Below are 18,556 nucleotides of genomic sequence, written 5' to 3' on the forward strand. Positions count from 1 at the left end.
CCGTCTGTGTTGGATTCACGGATCGCGGAAATTTTTTTCAATGGCAAATTCGTGAATAACAATCAAATTGTTCACCATCATTGTTCTACCACCTCTAACCAGAAGTTATCATAATGATTGCCACTTTCTGATCACGCGAACATCGTGATCAATATACTTCTTGACTATGGATGAACAGAGTGACTTTTAATTCATCTGACATCTCTTCCTGCAATTTTTTCTCTATTCGATGAAGTCAAAATATTACTAGAAAATAATCATTCAGAAGACACGACACGATTATTATAAATTTGAAGCTATGAAGTTGCTATTTAGTGGAATGACTAATGTGAGAACCTAACGAAAAAATAAAATAAAAAAGTGACAGAAATAGAGAAACAGTCAAAAACAGGAAAGATTTGCTGAAAGTAGACTGCATATAGGCTCTTACCTTTATAGTGAACGTCCTTGTACATAGTTGGACAAATTTTACCCCCCTTTTCCTGTTTGTTTCGAAAGTCAATGTTCGTCCGCACGGGACGATGTAGCAGGGGCTGTGGCGGTCGGAAGTTGTTCCCAAGCGGTGCCTTCGGATGATCAGGACCGCCCTGCATCAGTCGTCTCAAGCCGTGAAGCTAAACAAACAAATTAAAGGTAAAAACAATAGTTTTTAGGTCAGTTCCTCAGCGCCAAACTTGTAACGTACCTGCTGTTTGGTGATGTAGATCGGCTTGTTCATGACGATCCAGGTGACCGTCTCGTGGCATGCCGGTGCCGTCGTCGAGCCCTCGTACGTCATGTAGTGCTCCGTGTCCGGCAGCAGATCCCGCACCGATAACCTCCTAACCTGGGCCTCGTCGCCACCGAATCTAATTTTCTCCAGCTGATCGGTCAGCATCCGCAGCTCTGGGTTCGATAGATCTCCCAGCTGCAACAATACCGCCAGCCCTACGATCCCCTGTGCCCGAAACAGGGCGTCGCTAAAGTTCGAGTACAGCTGCGAATTGTATCCGAAGATTTGAATCTGAAAATAGCGAAAACATTTAGCAATGGAAGTTTGCGGCGGCAGGATTCTAAGGAAACCTCAGCTGGGAAAGTGTACCCTTCCACACTGTGCTCCGATCCAAACTGGTCGTGCAGACCGTAGTGTATGTGAATCTCGTGGAACCGATACCTGTACGAAAGGGGACCTCCCGTCAAGTTCACTGGAACTTGTGGCGTGGTGCCACTCGGAGTAGCCGTCTCGTTGTTGATGGTGAATATCACACTGTGACCGGTGTTGGCTATCGTACCGGCGATCTGATAATGGTACAGATTTTGGTCAGTCAGGAAAACCGTGCCGCAATCCGAACAGAAGATACTCATACTCACTCTGTGCTTATCGATATGCACCGATCTCAAATTCGGATCGAAGAGCAGCCTTTGAGGCTCCAAATTCACCGGCGATTGCCTACGGCCTTTGTTGCAGAGCGACCACTCCGGGTTGATTAAACCCCAAAACGCAGGTCCTGAAAAGAGAATATCGTAAAGTCAACTAATACCGGTGAAAGGAGTTTATTAATCGGACAAAAGTAGCAGTACAACAAATGCTAACAATCTCATCTTGCATCGTGTCGCAAGACACCTCGGTGGCCCGCACGATGGAATGTAATCTATTTTTACGCAGTTATCCCAAAGTCAATTCGAAATAATGTCTTCATAGCCCTTCCACGGCTATTTTCGGTCCCAAAAGTCAAAGTTCTGACAAATGGTCTTACTGCTGATTGCATGGGTTATCCCATGGTTCGCTTCTCGGAGGGAGGATATTTATTCACTCCTCCCATCAGATTCACCGCTTTATCATCTTATCGTGTTGGTATTTTCAGTCTTTCTTTCGCCGTTTTTTTTTTGTCAGCCCGCTCGCTTTTCCTCAAACTCCACCGCTGGCACTCCAACAGCAACTTCGAGGTACGACAGAAGAACATCTCATTGGATTTTCATGTATGTGCTGTGTTATGTCATTTTTTTCTCTCGAGGTCGTGTGATCCTTGTTCGATGCCGTGTGGTGTGGGGTTTTCGGAGGATGCGGACCGGGAAAATGATGTACTACAGGGAGATATTGAAAGAAGGGATTTGAGCAGCAAAATAAATCTTATCATTGTTTACAGTTCTGGTGACATCTGAGGAAAGGCATTTGTTGTTCAGTTGCACGGTTGGCGGGCTCTCGTGGGCTTCGAGGACTCCGCTGCGCGTGGTGATAAAGTGTATGCGAACCTATTCGTGAACCTCTCGATGTAAATCGGCGGGAATTCCGGGTCTCGCTCCAGAGTTTGAACTATGGATACCACCGAGAATAAAGAGCTATCCGGAAAATATTGCTCCCCACAAATCGTTCGAATGCTTCCGATATCGGATCGAACAGAGCGAAAAAAAACAGCCGGAAGGCAAAAAATATTTGCTGTTGTGTTCGCTGCGAGCATTCCAATTCAAGTAGTCACCGTTGGAGGAGAAAGAAAACAATTTTCTGCCTTCATGCCTCCATTGTTGCAATGATTTCTGTCACAAGAAATAAGTATGGTATAGGAATTTCATGCCGTTCTGCTGTGCGGTCCATGTTGGGGCTGGCATTTGGTCATGATTCGAACAAAATACCGAAAAAAAAATACTCCGCTCTATAGTAGACGATAAACATTGAACGGACAGAACAAAACAGGATGTAGTGCAGCCTCTTCGTTCGAAGTTGTACGTGGACTGGGTTGCATTCGCATGATTTCTGAAAAGGTCACGGGATTCTATTTTCCAGTAAGTGTACAATTTGTAAACGAGAAAACTTACTTCTAAATTTTGTGATATTTAATTCCTAATACAAATGTTATGCTTATCATATGACATAATCGGTATAATTGTTAAGGTAATGTAATTATAAAAAATACGTTGCGTTATTGATAAAGATTGAACACGAAGAGATTGAGTCACGAAAATCTAGTTAGAGCAAAATTATGCATTCAATGTTCTATTTTTAAAATAATCAGGTATACATAACGGGATTTTATGCTTTTTGTAAGACATTATCGTTTCTGCCTTTTGCACGAACTTTTTCCCGTACACGGCCTATAATCTTCTGAACACATATTTTGTAGTCAGAGAAAACAATCAACCTTTTGATGTTCCAAAAATGCAGCGACCTCTTCTGAATGTACTGCTTTTGATACATTTTCTGGTTCATATTTCCATAAGTAAAAAATGTGATTTAGACTTCCATTTTTTTTTTGCTGTCATCCGATATAATCGAAAATTTTGAGCAAATCGCGTAAAAAAATCGCGTAAAAAAATCACGCAGAAAAAAATCGCGTAAAAAAAGAATCCAGTGTAAACAAAATAAGTAAAAAAAAATTAAGTTGAACGGTTTAATTGTGATTAAACATAATAATGTGCTAAAAGCTAGAAAATAATTAGGCAAGTAGCCGTTAGCAGTTATCACAATCTACAAACATACAAACATACAAACATACAAACAGATTACAGGGCAATAAAACCGTTTAAAAATAAATGGACAGCATCGTTGAAACATTCCATCATGAGTCGTATTAGTCCCGTTCTTTTAAAGATTGTTAAGACAAATATTTTCCAATTCAGAACCTGTCAACGTCTCAATCCTACTCAATGTTATTCGTTTTTTTGACGTAGAACTACGTCTTTCATTAAGGGTACCAAATCAGAAAACAGGTCTCGTTTTTTATGAAATTAAGTTAACGTTAATAGCTATTTTTTACGTGAACGGATTTTGGCGATTTACATACTAAACGAATCGGAAATTTCGTAAGTTTTGTTTAATATGCTATACATTAGAATCCCCTGGTTTGTAAATGGTTAAAATTCATGGAAACATTAAGCGTTTCTATTTTCCCATACATTTGTTCTTTCCATTTGTGTGATTTCCCGAACAGAGCTGCCAATAACGAGCAACTTATCGACGATCAACGGAGGGGAAATCGTAGGATTTAAAGTCACCGTGAACAAAGGAAAAGAAGAAGAATGAAGGGGAATACTTCCCTAGAGTATAAACAGTGAATCTCGCTGAGGCAAACTTTCATTCGGCATCGGACTGTTGAGCAATCCAGTTCACTTTACTTTCGCTGCGCTTCGATCTAAGATTGAACCCCACCAGTAGTAATCCAGCTTGGATATCGTCGTTTGGTTTTTCTGTTCGTTTTTCGCGTTATTCGTATCGTGTGTTTTTCTTTCCGCGTCATAAATTGGACGCTTCGCGTAGTGTGTGATGAGCAAGAAGAAGAGGAAGGCAGGCTCGAGCCCTGCAAAAAACGAACGCATTGCCAGGGGCAATAAAATTTCGAGGCAAACGACATCTAATGATACACGCGATGTTGGTGCAGTGAAAAGCGCTCGCACTGAACCGAGCCTTCGAGAGGGTGACACCGCATCGAACAACAGCGAAGTAGGCGATTTCGGCGCGTCGGTCGAAAATGTAAACGCCATTACCCAGGCAGCAACCAAAATCTAGCTCCTCCCGCTGGTGGTGAAGGCGGTCGCTCTTTACAAACTCATCAGCGAATTCGCAACGATGGGTGTTACAGCAGAGTACAAGCTGTGTGGCATAATTCAGATTTTTCCAAGCAGTTAACATTGTTTGTTCTCCGTCATCATAAGGGTTTCGTTAGTGCCTTTGAGAATGCATCAATGCACTAAACTTACGTTATGGCGAAGCAGGCGTTAAGGTTGTGCGCCAAAAAATTATTTGGGGAATACCAAGCATCTTGAATGTCTTACTGGAATGTTATAAATTATTTGGGTTCGCGTGCCAGTCGCAAAACTGCTTTCAACTAGGATTGCATCTGCACTAATATTGCTCATAATGAAGCATTGCTACTGTTTTCGGGGTTGTTATTAACAAAAAGAGTTTATTTCGCTTGTTTAGTCACCAAGAAAGGAATTTTGGAATTTTGTATGTGATTAGGTTTCGCTTGCCAGTAACAAAACTTCCTCCACTAAGGGTGACAGCTGCGCTTCTCTCGAGCATGAGAATGTAATGCAACTTTTTTTCGAGGAAGCGTTTCTCTTGAGAATAGCGCAAAATGATGAGAAATGTTTATATTCCTAGTAGTTTCAAGCCACCAATGTATGGCTCTGTATGCATGCTATGGTGAACGCTTGTTTGGCGCTTGGTTTACGTTGTACGAAGGATGCCTGGAGGTGCGATTCCTTTGAGGCAATACTAAATAATACGTAGCATGATATTTGATACTTGCAAGTGTTGTCATTGTTGTTGTTTTCATGCGGTGCCAAAGATATATCGATGTAGTTATTCAATGCATTGACATGCTGTCATGTTGCGACATACGATCAGCGAGTGTATAGTTTTGCGAGGGCAAGAATGAATCATCAATCAATTATCGTCAACTGATTCTACAATGAAAAAACCATTTCAGAGATTATTCTACTAAGCAGTTGTTTCTAAAATTTCACAGCATTATAGAATAATATCCGAAGTATAAACAATCGACTTATATAAAATAACAACCTAGTATAAAATAAACCTTATATAAAATAATAAGCGTAGTTCCACGTCAACAACGCGATCGCATCTTGGACACAACCTCCTATATATATATTTTTTAAAACAAGCCCTTTTCATTTGTTCGTCTTTCTTTTTGGGACAAGCATAAAAAATGTTTGTTGTTGACATTTTGAGGGGTAAAAATTTAAAAAAATATTTTATAAGTTTATTTATTTATAGGACTTTTCAATTATAAACTGCAATAACTTAATAACTTGGGGGGTCTCCGTAGCCACATTGGTTGCGCGTTCGCTTAGTAAGCGATCGATCGTGAGTTCAAAACTCAGGGCCCTCATTGACCATCTTTGTGTTGTTACAGAATAGCTACGTCCACGCAACAATCATCAGCGATGGAGATCGATCCACGGTCGAAATAAGATCGATTCATCCATACAACTGCTCTGCTCTGCAAGACACATCGGGCTGCTGTTCTATAAATAACTCAACAATGATCAATCAACTGTCTCCGCTGTCCGGTGGTTCAACTGGATAATGGAAGAACAGAAAGAATATTCTTACGCCTAAATGGCTACTGTGTGAATGTACCATATGTAATGGTATAGAAGGAATACTGGCGAATGGCAGCTGTGTAATGTGCTATAATTATAGATATGATAACAATGTGACATGAACACGATTAAAATTCGGCTCTGTTACAGCTGAAATGCTAATGAGTCTTAAATAAATAAATGGGATAAAAAAATAAAAAAAAAAACTTAATAACTTAATCTTAATAACTTAATAACTTCTCAAAACCCCTTGAACGGAAATGCCGAGTCCAGATCGTCATAAGCTTTCCTGAACAAACTAACAATGACGAGCTGGACTTGTCAGAAATTATTAAGGTTTGATGTTTTTTATAAGTGCAGTATGTGTAAGTCATATCGAGTCTATTGTTTTGATATACTTGTGTGCATGCTTCTATTTACCGTTAGAATGTAATTCGTATAAATCTATGCAGCCATTATCGCGTAAAGTCAATCAACAAAACATCGTGAAGAGCAATAGAGGTTATTTTATTAATGATATCTGTCTAGAGAAGTTATTACACCCAGTTTTTTTACGCTGAGGGTCAGGGCTCTGCATAGTCATAGTCAACTGAGGATAGTCAGCTGACTATCTGACTGGCTATATCCGTATTCAGTTAGTAATGACTTTTAGCTTCTTCATGCAGTTTCTTTGCCAAAACGAATAAACAGTCAGTCGGGCGTTTAGTCGCTATCTTCCTCTACCGACTCGACTATATCATTTCATTCTTCCCAGTCAAATTGTACTCATTGCATTTTGAAGTGACTTCCCACAAAACGAATTCGTTCCTCTCTTTCTCTCTCCCATGTACGTGTGCATGCATCGATGTTTGAGTTCAACGTGGTTTGACATACGCTACAGGTGAGCTAGATTCTTCTGTATCGTACACGAAAATTACTCACACGTATAAAATAGCATGCAGTGTGTTCCTCTTTATATGGACGTAAAAATAAGATTGTGTACGCGGGTATAAAATTAGTGTCAGAGGGAAATGGAAGTGTGGATTGAAATCAGTTGAATGAAGAGGTAGATTTGTATTCATTAGTTGAGTCAGTTAGAATAATCACTGACTGGACTAGTTCACCAGCCATCCTCGCTAGTCAACGCTAGTCAATTCATTTTCTAATCAAGTTACAGTATAAATCTTCAAACCGCATGACATGATCAGTGAATTCGTGCTCAAAGCGGCGAGTAAAAGAATATAGTTGCAGCGCTTCCACGACTATTTGTTCTACGTGGAAGTTAAGGGTGGACCTCTGTCGAGATCGAAAAGTATTTTTTTAGACGTTAGGAATAAACTGAAGTGAAACGCAAAAAACGATTTTTCGACCTTGCAGACCACAGTTCCCCCTTAAACGTGAGGGATTGATCCATCGTTACGCCTAAGTCACGAGCATACTCTACTCTTTGTAGATCCGAACCCAGTCAATAGTCAAAAGTTATCGGCTAAGCTCTCCTAGTATAGGTAATAACTCTCAAAGAATCTCCAAAAATTAAACAAATCTTGCTAACGCTGATAGCAGTCATCGATGTGTTTCACGGATAGCAAAATGTTCACATCATCCGCGTATATGAGCACTATTGCGTTGGTCAACAATGATGGTAATTTATCCATGACCATGACATGACCATGAGAATAGGCGAGAAATGACTACCTTGCGGAGCTTCTGAATGGATACCAAAGGACCTAGATGCGCTGTTGTGCACTTTCACATATTGTGTTCTGTTCCCCCAGATACGTCCAAATAAGTTCATCTGTCGAAGTAATTCTAGGCAATCGATATTTCCTTGGATGATATTGAAGGTAAACAGAACTATTGCTGTATTACGTCGTTTGCTAAGCAGATTCACTTCTATAAGCTTACAACGATCCGCGTAGCTAGGGAGATTCTGAGGGTCATTCCGGGGCATTCGATGTAAAGCGAAGCGTAAAAATTTGCTCTGAATGCTGTTTTTGTAACACTGATAAAGGTATCATGGAATAAGGTTGAGGCTTGAGGGATTGAGCAGTTTGGCGTTGAGCATGCGACTCAAAATAAATATTTAGTACATTTTTTGACATACTAATACATTACTTTAAGGTGAAGGTAAAAGCTAGCCACGAATAGCTGCCACAAATGGCTGCCACAATTCTTTCATCTCCCTCCCTTACCCCTCGCCTGAAAACCAATAATTTTGCGAAACAGTGTGAAAAAAATGATCGTTTTCGCACACTTCCCATCAAGTAATATCAACCAAACTCTAATCGATTACTCACAAGATATCAAATTACCATCTGCTGTCGCACTGTATAAAGAAAAACGTCGGAAAACTCGAGCTAGTGCTCTGAAAGTAACATTTTCATTTTTCAATTTTCATGTCATGAAAATCAATAGAATAAAATTGTGTTCATATCAATACAATTATTATTTTTACGTTTGATTGGTCTATAATGTAAGTTTTAGCAACTTTAACATTGATTAAGCAAATTGTATTGCAGAGCTCGGAGCACTGTCATGGCTGCTTATGCTTTCAAAAATAGTAAACGGAAAAGAATTACATTCAATCAAAATGGCTCGGCCAACGAAGAGAGGGGTTAAGGCTCTCCAACGTGAATATGTTAAAACAATACGATCAACGAAGGAAAATACTAAGGAATAATCAACATTGAGTTACTGTGGGGAAGAACTTGTTAATACCAAAAGAGCCCCAATTCGTTATAAATTTACCCATGCTACGTTCGCGTATAATCAGAATTTTACTTCATATGCAAATGTACCTTTTATATATATATATATATTTATTTATATTTGCAATTGTTCATACATTTTACTTTAGTATTGAATTGTTATTTTTTTTTCAAATGTATTCAAAGACTCGTGTCAATGAAGCACCACACAGTCTGATAAGTGAATTGATCTATTTGCGTGTGCTTTGCTCTTCTCTCACAAACACTATCAAATTTCAATCGGGATAACAACGCCTATCATGATGTCTTTGTAGAACTTACGTGAATTAAATTTTCTGAATTTTGTTAAATTTTCCGAAAATTTTTCGATTTTTCCCTCCGTAGCAATGATCTATGGGCAGGAGGAATACAACAAAATAAAGACGGTCAAATCGGATGATTCTTTTTTCGAGTTTTTGCTTAGCAACACATTTGGCGATCCATTTTTATTTATATGGGTATGGTGCAATATTCTTGTGCATTGCACAATGGTCCAGGAGGTGCATTTAAGTGGAAATTACCATTTAGAGCTCGACAGTTATTCTCTAGACAAAAAAAAATGTAAATGATCTGATCTGAAGATCTGAAAGCCATAATAAAACAGTTTTGAAGTAGAATTTGAAATATAAAAGTTAAAGCAAAAAAACACGTTTTTCATGGTCACCCTAATACAATTTAAAAAAAAAGCGCTAAATCGATTACATTAAAATATAGAAAAAAGCTTTGTTGATTAAAATGACTGGGGCTACGCCATTGTTGAACAATGTTTATCTCTATCTATAAAGATAAGAAAGGTATATTTTTATTTCATCGAAGATTTTGGTTACCCTATTTTTGATAACATAAAAATGAGCGCTCTACCATATGTAACAATTTTGTCGAAGACAGTTTTTGTCTAGAGAATAACTGTCGAGCTCTAAATGCTAATTTCCACTTAAATGCACCTCCTGGACCATGGTGCATTGGCATGAGGGCGGCAACGGTTTGTGGAGAGTGTGGTTGTTTAGAACAATCTCACAGCTCAGCCAACCTGGGATCAATCCCAGTTTACCATCGTTTGGGATTTTTTTTCGTTGTTGGTATAATTCGAATTTGCACTCTAACTCGACTCAATACAGGAAGAAAAGCATACATTCATGAAAATTGACGGAAATAGAAGATCTGATCCTGGGAGTCAAAGTGGGCCATTGGCATACTGCAACAGACACTACACAACACATTCACACATTCAGTTCTACCCGAACTATCCGAAACCGTATAAGCGGAGGGAAACTTTGTGCACAAAGAAATCATTGATATCCGTCAAGAACCAGAAGACTCGTTTGAGTTTTTCCAGACCAATCCAATGTTGGTCTTTGTGCCTTTATGGTTGTAATTTTGAATTATTAGAGCAGACTTTTCAGTAATACTTTCATAATACTTCAAAACCATTGAAATCCTAGTTTTCGAAGGAAAAGTTGTTCGTTGTGCGTTCGCATCACAATCTCCGAACATAATGCCAACTCGCTGTGCTGCAGTTATCGCATCAAATGGTTATGCAACAAAACATAATGCTTTAAAACAGCAAAATGTTTGTAGACATTTTCTTTCAAATTAAAGAACAAAAAGAAATTTCAAATAACGAGCTGGATTTTTTCAACTAATGGTGATGGTCTCACTCTTTTCTTCTAAAATGGTTGCATTATATGGTTGTTCCGAAAACATAAAATCAGTACCTAATGATAAAAATATTACCATCTCAATACAGCTTGAGTTCGTTGTTTCGTTACTTCACTTCGAAAATTACTGTAAGCTATAAATTCGTTTCTGGTAATGATTCAAAGACATCGGAAACTAATATTTATTTTTAAGCGACAAATTATCGAATCTACTATTCATTTTCAGTTAGTATCGCGAACGCAAATCAAATCACAGACGTAGAATTCTAATCATTCCACAGCCTCCGTATTAACTTCCCTGTAATTATATTAATCCCAAAATTGTCAATGCCAAAAGTGGTCAAATGTCTTTTCCCTATAATCCCAAACAATTCTTACGATCCTTCCATTAAACCGTTTTGCCCTCGAAATGAACTCTTAACGGTTTTTACGATCGTCAGGAATCAATTCAACTCGAATGGTCTGAAAACGGTGCATGGGGCCCGAGTTTCGCTTCCGATAAAATTCGACGTGGTCTTCCACTTTGCGCTCAATTTAATCACTTCTGCAGCAGCACAACCGTAATCACACACCCACCCAAAAAAAGAAAGAAAACTAAAATCTCTCAAAAGCACATTATCTTTTATTGAAACTCTTGGCTGTTTGCTGAATCCATTTCCGAGCTACAGTCAAAAACGAAACGACTCGGCAGGAAACGGTTTTGCCGAAACTAGGTCGGTCTGCTCTGTGCCGCCCCCGTCCCCGTCCTCCCGAGGAGCCGTAAAATTTGCATTTCAATCATATCTTTGTCGAAAGTCGTCGAAAGCTAATAAAAATGCCGCTCCGCGTTTTTCATCAATCAATCGGGCGCGCACACCTTTGGGGAAGAGGTGTTCCGTGTTGACAGCCCGCTCGCTGCTTGCAAGACCTTTCCGCCATTCCCCGAATTAATTATCTCAACAATCTCATTTCAACTTAATTAAAACTACCGGTGACCGTTGTGTCAGCCAGGTTTGTCAGGTTTCTTCAGGAGAGTTCAAGTGAGTCTCTCCCAATAAAGCGGGAAAGATCGGGCGATAAAGCGAACCCGCGTGGAGAAATTTCGGACCGAGCTGATAGTGATATCGGAGAGTGAAATGAAATTCCTTTATCCGCTTTCAATTAAGGTGAACCGAATGCTGGAAATGGTTTTCCATTCGGTACGGTTTAGGGGTATGTGTCCTAGAGATTATCCGTCCGTATCCGCGACGACGGTGCAGCTAACGACATTTCCGAAGCTGGTCAATTTATTTACTCAGGGTACGGAGTGGAAGCTAATTAAATTAGAATTTTATCAACGGATTTATGATCTGCTTTCATTCAGCAAGTTGTCTGAGGATTACTGCAGAAAGTTTCAACTAGAATGCTAATTGAAAATCTCTAATTGCTCAACCTACGCATAATTCTCAACTCTTTTCCTGTGTAAATCAACTAATGACGATATTTCCATCCCAGGTCGATTGGCCAGGAGGCATCCTCCGTTCGCCCCCACACCTGTTACGTAAGAACCTCGCAAGCAGATGCGTAACGATGCGTAGAAATGGCCTAATGTAGACCTCCCCGAGGGACAATCCAGGCAACCGTAAGCCCGATGGGTTAGCATTGCCCTCCCGGCACGGGGCCTGGGCAAAAAGACCGCCTGCGAAACAATGCAAGACAGCTGATCGTGTTCTCACAATTAATTTTCATAACAAATTGTTTCGAGGTTTTTGCTGGCGGGATGCTAATGTTTGCGGTTGATATTCATCCCAAGTGGCCTTCCGCTGGCCGTGGCTGCTGATGATTATGATGATGGCGATGAGACTGGATGTTGGCACTTTTTTTTCTGCTTCCCTTATCTTGCGACGAAACCGAGGAGATGTTCTTCCCCGGGAAGTGCAGCACATGATGAGAGTTTGGGCCCTCGGGGAAGAAGTTCACCACGTGCGCACAATTAAGCTTTCCAGCGGCCAGCGACTAATGATCCGTAGCGTGCCGGCGAGGTGAGAATGGGGAACTTTCAATGAGAAGGGGATGATTAAGCAGTATATTTTGGGGCGAGCGAACAACAATTGAGGGGCACTGTTTTGTGGGATTTTTTTTCTCTCGAAGGGTTTTCTATTTACTGAGCACTTTAGTGCTGTTTTGGGATGAGAGAATTGTATTAAGAAGTGATCCGAGAGAAAAAGATAATTAACCTTGATGAGGTCTATTTGTGATAGTCATTTTATTATTTGCCCGAAATTGTCATAAAAGGTGTGTATTATACTTACCAGAAATCCCATCGTAGGTCCACCACTCCTCCCAACTCACGGCGGAGATCACTGGAAGAGAAAAAAGTTTACCCTTTTAACAATTTATCATGGTAGAAAATAAATATTTATGGAAACATGTTATCCTGATAAAATTCACAGAAAGGGCATATGAATAATTCGAAGTAGCTATTAACATCATTATTCACTTTTATTCCACGGCGATAAAAACTAAAGATTTGATCAGCCCTCGCAAAGGTGCACCTCTGAGAAATAAGCATACAAATAAATTTGTTCACATATTGATGAAAGCTTCATGTATAAACATATAAGGATATAACCCTTATTTCAAAAATTCTTGACATGCTCGTTTTTCCAATTAGGTATCGTCTGATATATAGAAATCATTTCAATTTCGAAAGATTATTCCTAATACATTCTGTCCAATTTCTATAAGACCAGGTGATGATCTTGCTGCTTTGTGTCATTGTAAACAAACAACGCTTCAATTTATATTTGTATTGGTAACTATTATACGCTGCGTGATTTTCATATGTTGAGCGTAAACATATGTATTTTTCAAGCGTCAAGTTTCTATAAGACCAGTTACGATTTCCGTTGTTTTTAGTTGGTTTTGAATACATCATGTAATAATACTTCGGACAACCCCTCAACATGATAGATTTTGCGGCATGGGTCCAAATAATTTGTATTAGAATATTGATCACCAACACCTATAAGAGGAAAATATAAACATGCAAACAAAGAAGGGAAATGTATAGAGAAAGGGAGGATAAAAGTTCATAGGAAAGTATTGAAATTATTATAGCCAAAGGATTCAAAGGGAGTGCAAGTTAGATAGAGCCAATAATTATTACAAGGAAAAATTTATCAAGAAATTGTAGAAACCATTGTAAATAGTAGTGGAATAAAATAGTAGTAAAAATTAGGAATTCAAAAGGAATAAAGTGGTATCAATTCCCTAAATAATATATTGAATGCAAAAGGAGCCACCGAAACTACCGAAAGCGGATTGAAATTCCAAGTGCGAATATCGGGGATATATCGCAACCCAGGAGGAACCAGACCAGAGGGCAAGGGCCCGTATCCCGAGTAAACATTGTTTTTGATATGATGGCGATTGATTATTGTTTCCGGTTTGTGATGATGATGGCGGTGAGTAGTGATGGCGATTTTCCAGTTCGATGGCGATTTATATTGATTGTTTCAACAGTTGGTTTGATTAATAAATCTAGAAAATGCCGCAAGGAGAGTGCTCGCGGATAGAGAAAAAGGACAAATCGATGCATTTCACCAAGAAATTGTTGGAATTAGAGAAATTGCTCGTCGGATTGAACGATCCTACAAGAAGTTTGTAACCTGATTTCCAGGTTCCTTAAGGACATACTGGAAGAGTGAGTCAAGTGCCATAGGAAAAACACATCGCACTCACACAACAGAACAACAGAACATACCACACCTTGGCTGGGGCTAACCGGGGAGATAAATGAAGGTGGTCAGTGGGTATAATTCATCTCCATTCTCTCCAGAATACCGGTACTCATGGAGGAAGCTGGTCACTCATCTTGGAGGATATAAAAGGAACCTACAAAGAGAGCTGGGCTCTCTTATTGCTGGAACGATAGTAGAAACCAGCATGCTGCGCGAGCGCCAAATGGCTGAGTAGACCAACCAACATCAGCCTTCTTCCATCCTGACCACGCTACGCCATACCATGGAGAGGACCGCCAGACACCAGAGTTCAGCCCAAATCAGCCAATCCGGAGACACTACACCATTTTACATACATAAATACACATACACGTACACTGAATAAATATCGTAAGTAGAAAATAAGTCGTGTTCATCATTCTTTGGTACAGCTCATAATTCCTTCTGTGTGGAATGACTCAGGAATTAGTCGGTGGTTCCCAGGACTTCGAACCTGGACGTTGCCTTATAAAGGGCACTTGGGTCGGGCGACTAGAGCCTTCGCAACGTCCGAACAATATAATTTTTGTCTCCATCTCACGCGCTTCCGGGCAAGGAGGTGACAAGTTCTCCATTATTTGACGAATCCGTTAAAAAGAAGAGAGCTCCACGTAAATCGAAACTCTCTGACCGGGATAAGCGGCAAATAATTATAACAGCTTCGAATACTTCAAAATCACTTATGCAAATACAGCAATCTTCGAATTTAAATGTTTCACGGGAGACAATTCGTCAAATTTTGGTAAAAAGTCCTTACATAAAGAGGGATAAAAAGGTTAAAGCTACTAATCTTACACCATCTCACATCGAAAGACGTCTGAGTTTTGCCAAAGCTCAAATGTATCAACAGTGGGACATGGTATGTCATGACAAAGAACGCTTTCAAAAAAATACATTTTGCTATATACCATAACGAAATGTTCTTCAATTATTTTTTTTTACTTTTAACTTTGCTAGGCTATCTTCAGTGACGAAAAAAGGTCAATTTGGATGATCCTGATGGTTTCAACGGGTACTGGCGTGATTTACGGAAGGAGGAAAAGTATTTTTCAACCACGAACTATGGTGGAGGCTCGTGTATGGTTTGGGTGGGATTCTGTGTAACTGGAAAGCTCAAGATATCTTTCACATCATTCAAGGATTACATACATGTTCTGAAATCCTTTCTCCTACCGTTTTTGCGTAGATATCGTCAAAAAAATCACATTCCAATAAAAAAAATGCTATTATTCATACCAGCGAGGAAACTAAGCAATGGATTGGGAAACAAAAACTTAATTTTTTAGACTGACTGGCTCGCTCTCCAGACGTGAATCCTGTTGAAAATCTTAGGGGGATCCATGTACGCAGAATCTACACTGAGGGAAAGCGGCACACCACGATTGAAGAGCTCAAGGTCGCAATTTCGGAAAAATGTAAAAAAATCGAGAAATCCGTTCAGCAAAATTTGAAAAATATTATTCCAACACGAATTTTACAGGTAATTAGCCGAAATGGCAAGGTTGCCAATTATTGACATGTAAATCAGGCAATAGTTTTGAATTTTCATTGTAATACTTATGAATTTTGAAATGGTCTTACAGAAACTGAACAGCTGAAATTATCATATTTAAGCACAATAAATAAACAATCAACTCTTTTGAACGAAATTGGTGTTAAATATACTTCATTCTAAGCATTCTACAGTGTATGAATGTATCTTGTTGAAATTCCAACTGTTTGTGTAGCAACGAAACATAATCAAGGTGGTCTTATAGAAGTTGGACAGAGTTTATGTAGTAGAGAAGACAATTTATTCGTAAATGACAACTGTTACGAAAATAAAATCAAAATTTCCTAAAATTTGTAGACTGAGTAATTGATAATTTCATCGTTCTATGCTATACATGGATTGAAAAGTTATTGATACGTAGATGAAACGGTATTGTATAATATACTAGCTGACCCGACAAACATTGTTCTGTCATATAAATTATTTCAAGTGAATATATTGATTTTTCAATTGATTTTTTTTCTTTTTAAGTGTGTTTGAATGTTTTTGCGAACTATAAAATTGACAATCATTGAATGTGATCGTAGAAATGAAACGATTTCAACGAAAACGTGTTTGATGTTTATGCTGACGGAAATTATGCTGCGCATTGTCATTTAATAAATGATTGTGAACCGTAATGATTCTTGTGTCCATATTTCTGTTTGACATACCCAGGAATGGAACGCCATGGTTTCGTTCAATTGATATCTCGTTTATGAAAAATACGCGCTTGTTGTTTTCAAGATGGACGGCTAATAATATAACTGCTGAGTCTACACTCTGTCCAACTTCTATAAGACCGCCCTGATTTTATTTCGTTACAACACAAATAGTTAGAATGTCCAAAAAATACATTCATACATTGTGGAATGCTTAGAATTAACGTCAATTTCGTTCAAAAGAGTTGTTTGTTCATTTATTGGGCTTAAATATGATAATTTCATATTTCATATTTCATATAATTAATTATGTATTATTAATTAAAATTTCAAAACGATCGGCTGATTTACATGTCAATAATTGGTGATCTTGCCATTTCGGCTAATAACCTGGAAAATTCGTGTTGGAATACTATTTACCAAATTCTGCTGAACGGATTTCTCGATATTTTTCCATGTTTCCGAAATTGCGACCTTAAGCTCTTCAATCGTGGTGTACCGTTTTCCCTCAGTGCAGAGTCTACGTACAAAAATCCCCCTACGATTTTCAATAGGATTCAAGTCTGAAGAGCGAGCCGGCCAGTCCAAGAGCCAAAGTTTTTGGTCCCTAATCCGTTGCTTATTATTTTGGTATGAATAGGAGCATTGTTTTGCTGGAATGTGATTTTTTTGTGAATATATCCACGCAAAACGGTAGGAGAGGGGATTCCAGAACGTGTATGTAATCCTTGAATGATGTGAAAGCTCTCTTGAGCTTTCCGGTTGGACAGAATCCCACCCAAACTATGCACGAGCCTCCACCAAAATTCCTGGTTGAAACATTCTGCTCCTTCTACCGTAAATCACGCCAGTTCCCGTTGAAACCATCAGACAGGACCATCTTAATTGAACTTTTTTTGTCACTGAAGATAACCTATACATTGAAGAACTTCTCGTTATGGTATATAGCAATATGTATTCTTTTGGAACATTCTTTGACACAACCAGGGTTTGGAAATATTGAGCTTGTTGAGTAATATTGAAAAAAATATATTTTTATCAGTGTAACGCATTTATTTTGCTTGTCGATGCTGCTGTCATTCATTCGACGTCCAACAAATTTACAACTGTGTTCATTCATATTCATTCTGTGCTATCTGAGCTTTCCTTAAAGTTCGAGTCATGAGAATTCATTCACATTTATTCATTGCAATTGAATTGTCAGGAATGCTGTGACTGTTCATTTTCAATATCACGATGAGTGTGTGATATTCTCATTGAGTCAGTGCCTTGCCTATTCAGTTATTTTTGAAGTAACTCCGAAAGGACAACGCAAATCGGTGGCGCAAGCGGAAATGCCAACAAAAAAGCAAGATCTGCATTCACACTCACAGCTAAGGATTGCATAGGCTTGGACAGCGAGGAAGCATTCTGCAGAATCGATCCGAGTAGCGAATGCAAACTTCGTCAGCTAAAGCTGGATGTTGGCAATTTCATCATGGCACAGTTTCATCCGTTTGCAAAAGGAAGCTCGAAATACTCCCATTGCGGTCGTGTCTAGGACACCACCATTTTATGTTCGTGTGTTCGGAATTCGAGTCTAAAATTAAATGTTCGAAATTACGGTATTTTTTACATCGGAATTGGAGTCTTTTGAAGCATTTCTGACAAGTGGAATTGGAATTGCATATTCACTATGTGAAATGAAAGCATTTTAACTGAGACGGAAACCTTGCACGTTAAAATGCGAAAACTTTGAACAATTTGATTTCTTGTCACTATTATGAGCATTCTGTACTGTCTTCCTCAACGAATTTCTCCGTTTCGTCAGTGTCCGAGAGCGATGCTGATAGTAAATGAACTAGTATATTCATATCAATGAATGACAAAACTAGGGATATTTCCTTTTGCTCACATTCCGTGAACGCAGAACAGAACGAAAAAGAGAATGACTGACTTGCTGTGATTGTGAGGTTTGGCGTTGGTTCATTTTCGGTATCCCGAATGCAATGGTATAAGGATCGAATGTGGTCGGAAATTCAGCTGAAAAGATTGATGTGAAACAGATATTTCCAAGCACTGGTCACAACATACCATGTCCCACTGTCGGTTTATGTGAGCTTTGACAAAGCTCAGACGTCTTCCGGTGTGAGATGGTGTAAGATGAAAAGATTTAACCTTTCAAGCCCTCTTTATGTAAGGATTTTTTTACCAACAC

At 39.0% G+C, this 18,556-nt stretch overlaps 1 protein-coding gene across 1 annotated transcript in view; it reads right to left on the reverse strand.

Annotated features, from left to right (window-relative positions):
- The window catches only part of LOC129761870 (carbonic anhydrase-related protein 10), a 204,920-nt gene that overhangs the window by 15,054 nt on the left and 171,310 nt on the right, over positions 1-18,556 (reverse strand). Inside the window, exons 3-7 of the mRNA XM_055759694.1 lie at positions 12,697-12,747; positions 1,351-1,487; positions 1,063-1,278; positions 686-1,003; positions 431-614 (exon numbers count right to left, since the gene is read on the reverse strand). Coding sequence (XP_055615669.1) covers positions 431-614; positions 686-1,003; positions 1,063-1,278; positions 1,351-1,487; positions 12,697-12,747 — 906 coding nt within the window. The remainder of the gene's footprint in view (positions 1-430; positions 615-685; positions 1,004-1,062; positions 1,279-1,350; positions 1,488-12,696; positions 12,748-18,556) is intronic.

The sequence above is a fragment of the Toxorhynchites rutilus genome, chromosome 1, assembly GCF_029784135.1.
Source record: "Toxorhynchites rutilus septentrionalis strain SRP chromosome 1, ASM2978413v1, whole genome shotgun sequence".
Taxonomy (NCBI): domain Eukaryota; kingdom Metazoa; phylum Arthropoda; class Insecta; order Diptera; family Culicidae; genus Toxorhynchites; species Toxorhynchites rutilus.